The sequence below is a fragment of the Haplochromis burtoni genome, unplaced genomic scaffold (genome assembly GCF_018398535.1).
Source record: "Haplochromis burtoni strain Fernald_Lab_line unplaced genomic scaffold, NCSU_Asbu1 Contig_178, whole genome shotgun sequence".
Classification (NCBI taxonomy): Eukaryota; Metazoa; Chordata; class Actinopteri; order Cichliformes; family Cichlidae; genus Haplochromis; species Haplochromis burtoni.
In genome coordinates this window covers 592,998-598,218 of record NW_024582539.1, presented here as the reverse complement: position 1 = coordinate 598,218, position 5,221 = coordinate 592,998, and the positions used below count along the sequence as shown (strand labels likewise).

At 38.4% G+C, this 5,221-nt stretch overlaps 1 protein-coding gene across 2 annotated transcripts; it reads left to right on the top strand.

Annotated features, from left to right (window-relative positions):
* Positions 1-3,241: 3,241 nt before the first annotated feature.
* On the top strand, positions 3,242-5,109 carry LOC102300165 (cytochrome c oxidase assembly factor 6 homolog). 2 transcript variants are annotated; one of them, XM_005942910.3, is made up of 3 exons: positions 3,242-3,426; positions 4,066-4,211; positions 4,426-5,109. In XM_005942910.3, coding segments are annotated over exons 1-3 (246 nt in total). In that variant the 5' UTR covers positions 3,242-3,425; the 3' UTR covers positions 4,525-5,109. The 2 variants fall into 2 exon arrangements, with proteins under 2 accessions (XP_005942972.1, XP_005942974.1); XM_005942912.3 differs by lacking the exon at positions 3,242-3,426 and adding an exon at positions 3,437-3,872.
* Positions 5,110-5,221: the final 112 nt, after the last annotated feature.

Genomic DNA, 5,221 nt, shown 5'->3' with positions numbered 1-5,221 from the left:
AAAGGGGTGGGATTAAATAAGCTTATGCTTCTTCCTGCTCCTTTTTGAACATGAACTTTATTTGGAGTTGTGGTTGCTCGTTTTCCTTTTGTTTTGCTTTGTTCATTTGTCTCTTTTAATTCTATTTTGTTGTACTTTTTCAACATGTTCAAAATAAAGATTCAATCAATCAATCAATACACTATAAACATTAAAAGAACTAAAACTCAAAACACTGGGTCATAAGACCCAGGATCGTGACATGCACTCCCTGTTTCTCACCGTGTGAAGTCTAAACTTCAACTCGTGTGAAGTTTAGAGCTCAAAGACTCATTCAATAATTAAGCTCTTGCAGTGTGTATACAGTACAACATGGTTCTTAATTCTCCACCACATTGTTCAATATAACCAAGCGGCAGAAATCTTATGGTATTCAATTTCAATTCAATTTGATATATACAGCGCCAAATAACAACAACAGTTGCCTCAAGCCACTTTATATTGCATGGTAGACCCTACACAATACATACAGAGAAAAACCCAACAGTCATATGGTCCCCTCTGAGCAAGCACTTTGGCGACAGTGGGAAGGAAAAACTCCCTTTTAACAGGAAGAAACCTCTGGCAGAAGCAGGCTCCCTGTTGGTATTGTCAACAACATTTTAAACTTAAACCTAGTTTTCTTTTTTAATTCTTTAATTAACCCTCTGTCTCATCCACTACCATCTTTCAAATTGCAAGTCAGACTAATTTAACCCTTTATTCATCATGGGTTCACCAGCAGGCCCATTTTGTAAGCACTCTTAAAATAACTGCAATTCTGTTACAATTTTTGCTAAAAGTCAGAAATTTCCTGAAAGATGAGATTGATTTCTTTAATTCTATAGCCAAAATGACAAAATAAGTCCATTAGGTCTGTATGGATCCTGTTTGATAAGGGGTTGAGCCTCATGTATGGTTTGCTTCCAGCAATCTCAGCTGCCTGAACCATTCTGCTGCACTCAACTGCCTCTGATTCTCAAATAAAATCTATTGAACTATTTGGCTCTAATCTCTGAATCCAGCTTTTGATTCTTAAATCCTTTAGTTCTTAATAAGTGTGTGTCCCAGATGAAACGAGTCATCGTAAGTCCACAGTCAACTGAAATAAGGATGCAAAACTGCGAGTCACAAATTACAGACATGAGGGAGACACTCATTATTCATCACTCAGAGATTTACAACGCATCTTCAAAACTTTGCAGCTTGCCTTGGAGCCTGATGCATTTTTTAAGCTGAGTTACTTTTGCACAGGAGCTACATAAGCCGACAAGCATGTTTACCATAAGATTTGGCGGAGGGTTAGAGCCTGGTGGGATAAAGCTCATGGCAAATGCATAGGATTCCTCCCACATGAAACAGGCTCTCTTTTTAGATATTAGGAATTTATCTTACAGCACTGGTTCAATGTGAGTCAATATGAGTTGTTGGTGTTTCTATGATAGCATGAAATATGCATCTTGTGTGCCAACAAAAATCCAATCAATGAACTCATCACACTGTAATGGAACAATTTTAGCAGTGTAGTGTAATTGCAGACAATTTTAGCCACTTTAAGACTTTTTTGAATATCACAGCCCCTCGTTTATTTATTGGCTTTCCACGCACTTCCAGAGAGCTGCTCTATACCTGCTGAAATCTGTATAATGAAGTAAGCTTAAATGAAAACCCCTCATTAACAGAGGAAGTAACACACCAGACGTGAGGTCAGTAAATGGTTTGTGCCATAAATAGTGAATGAAGTTCTGTCTCTGACACGCACAACACTTACTTTCCCCAGAACAGGGTGAGCCTCTCACCCTTGCATCGGGGGTGCTTGTGTTTTTCATTCCCTTCAGTCTACACACCAACTAGGGTGGATTTCTGCTGGGCGTCATGGCAACCAGTGGAGCTATTCTCCATCACAGTGGCTGAGGGAGGAAAGAAAAAGGAGAGTTAATGAACAACACGCATTTCCCACTAAGACACACATGCACACACATACACAAAAAATCATTACATTCACTTAGCGTTTGCTGAGGCTTCCACGGATAATATGGAGGTATGAATAAATTCATGACCTCCCATACAAACAGACTCAAAGTTTTAGCAAAATATCCCACAGTCACAGGTGGGGTTTCCTGTGTTACACACAATTTTACTGACATTAAACTATTCCAAACCAAGTTGCAACTAACAGCATTCCTACCTTTGCCAAGTAGGTTTTGTTGTCTCACTCTGTCTGTTTGTTATCAGGATTACTCAGACTTATGGCTTTAACACTTAAAATGTTTAAGTTTAATTTGTTAATCTGGATCTGGATCCAGGAAACAGAATTTTTTGGAGGGATTCTTTTTTGTCATTATGAGACAGTCTTTTCCCCTCATATCTTTACAAATGCATAAGAAAATAAAAAAAAAATGAAATAAAGAAATTGAGAGAAATCATCTACAGTTTGAAAAATCCCAAACCGATCAACAGGGTTTGCCTGTTCTCCCTGTGTCTGTGTGGGTTTTATCTGGCATGGCAGCTTCATAAAACTAGACTGGAGGTACTTTCTTCCCTGAGGACTGACTTGTCAATAACAATACTAAAAGACTTATCTGGCAAATAAGAATAAAACCACCTTAAAACCTAACTAGAAATGCCAACCCACTGTTGGAGACAACTCAAAAAGAAAATCTAGCGATCCAAGAGTGTCAAATACAGCGCTTATAATTCATCAGCCGTCTCTGTCCTGTGGTTTGCTCTAAAACCCAAGTGGCCTGTTTCAAAGAGTCCACTTCTCTTTAACGATTTTCTAGTCCAATGATTTCTTCTGTCCAGACATCACTGTAACACCTCACTGCATTTGGCACATATTACCATTTGGACAGTGTAATAAATAAATAAATAAAAATATAAAAAAGATGTGAACGTTTTACAGTGGATAGAATAGAAAAATAAATGCTGTCAGTGGAAAAATTGCTATCAATCACTCCCTCACATGTTGCTTCCTTTAGGAAATACCGTCCTGTAATATATATATAGAGAGAGAGAGATGTCATACCACCCTGACAAAACCTGCCTCACAAGCAACACAGTTTAAAAATACAATTTAATTAAACGGATGAATTACTTAATATTACATTAATATAAAAATAAAAAAAACAACCTTCAAAACCTGTCGTCCTCGCGCTTCTTTGGTTTAACAATGGCGCCATCACCTGGTACATTTTAGTAGGTACGTCCAAACGTCATCACGGCGCGACAAGGAAGCACCTCTGTGAGCGTCCTTCACTTTGCTCTACGCTACAAACACCCGAGCAGGTTACAAAAGTCTGTCGTTTGTGGAGTACAAGTAGCTCTGTGCGGGTTGTCGGGCTTTATGGAGTGAACGCGGGAGACTGAAGGGAGACGTGCTCTGAGAGGTTTCCGCGTTTTTATTCAGTGAGTGACGTTTAGCTAAGTTTATACAGATGAAGTTGGTTTGGCAGCTACCGGTGTTGTGCCACAAAAGTCATTTCTAATATTTCTCTGCTTTTTTAGTGCCCAATATGTTTGCTTATATTGGTAAATAAACTGTATTCAAGAGGATTTATAAAGGTGTTATATATAAAAAATAATGATTATTTTGCAAGTATTTTTATGACTCTTTGTATTTGCACCCACATTATATCCAATCAGTTAGTCCAGTCATTTACAACAGATGAAATATAGTCATTTTTGGCAAATACTGGAAATTAATTGTTGTCTGACTTTTTGCCACAGCACCTGTTGTTGTGTAAGGTTGCAGTCTGGTATTAAAGCAGGCTTAGAAGATGTGCAAGTTCTTTTTGAGGCTGTTTTTTCAGTGTGAACACAGAAAGTTGTGAAAACCTGGACAATATGTGAAGGTAAAGTTTACCCAACTGTATATACAAAGCTTAGATTAACTGTTGTGTTATATGGATGAGGGGACTTTCCTGACTAGAATAGATTTCTGTGGTAGAGAAACTGTTATATTTTAACAGTTTACCTGTGCTAAGTCATTAGCTATTAAAATTTCTGTTTTATTGATGATTAATTTTCTCTTTGTGTTTGGGGCAGTGATGACAGCTCCAAACTCAGCAGAAAGGAAGACCTGCTGGGATGCCAGGGATCATCTCTGGAAGTGTTTGGATGATAATGATGACAATGTTGCATCATGCCAGAGGTTCCAGAGCGAATTTGAGGCTAAATGCCCGGCCCAGTGGGTAAAATGTCCCATCTTTTTTATTAATGGTTGAAGTTAGGGTTGCAGATAGTGTCGATAGCGGTGTCACAGATGAGCAGCTGACAGTGTTTATTGGACAATTTTGGAAACTTGAAGTTAAATGTAGACATTTAGAGAACATTTTAAAGAACCTAAGCAGCAACAAGATTGTCAGCCTTCAGTAGCTTCTTGCTCCTTTTCATTCTCCCCTGCAGGTGAAGTATTTTACCAAAAGGAGAGACTTCCTGAAATACAAGGAGAAGATGCAGACAGAGGGATTCACACCTGCTGAAGGCCCCCAGGGGGCATCCTAATCACCTAGAAACCATCAAGAGCTGCAAGCTGGCCTGGGTTTGCTGAGGTGCAGGACTTGGACAGGAGCTTGTGGCTTTGTTGCGGACAGAGTGCGTGAAGATCAAACTAATAATGTTATTTATTTTTAAAAATAAAGGCTGCTTTAGGAAATGCAAATGGCAGCACAAGGGACCTGTTTGAAAATCCTCATATCTTCTATCCCCAGAAATGCTAAAGAGTCCAGAGTTATGGAGTCCAGTAGGATTTCACCTCAAAGTAACGTGTCATTTTGGACAGATTTTACTATCATTACCTCCTGCTGGAATTCTGAAGTCTCACATTCAACCTGTTGCCATTAGTTCTCACAACACTGTCCAATATTAATGTTTCTGTGGTTCTCTTCAAGCAAAACAATTTTTTTCCCTAACACGTCTGTATTTCTCTCAGCAGAACAGAGAATCTGTTCTGGTGTTTTTCTTAAAAATATGTGATTTGCAAATAAGAGCTGATCTGATAGTGGAGATTTAAACTCTTTACTCTCATTTTTTGAAAATCTTGAAAGCTTGAATGACTTGTGTCGTTCAAGAATAAATCAAAACAACAGAGTGGTTTTAGTGGTTTTATTGTTGCACATGAAGTAATATTGGATCATCTTGACTCCTAGGTTGTGTTGTGGCTGGATATGAATGCACTATCAGGGTCAAACAAAATTTAAGA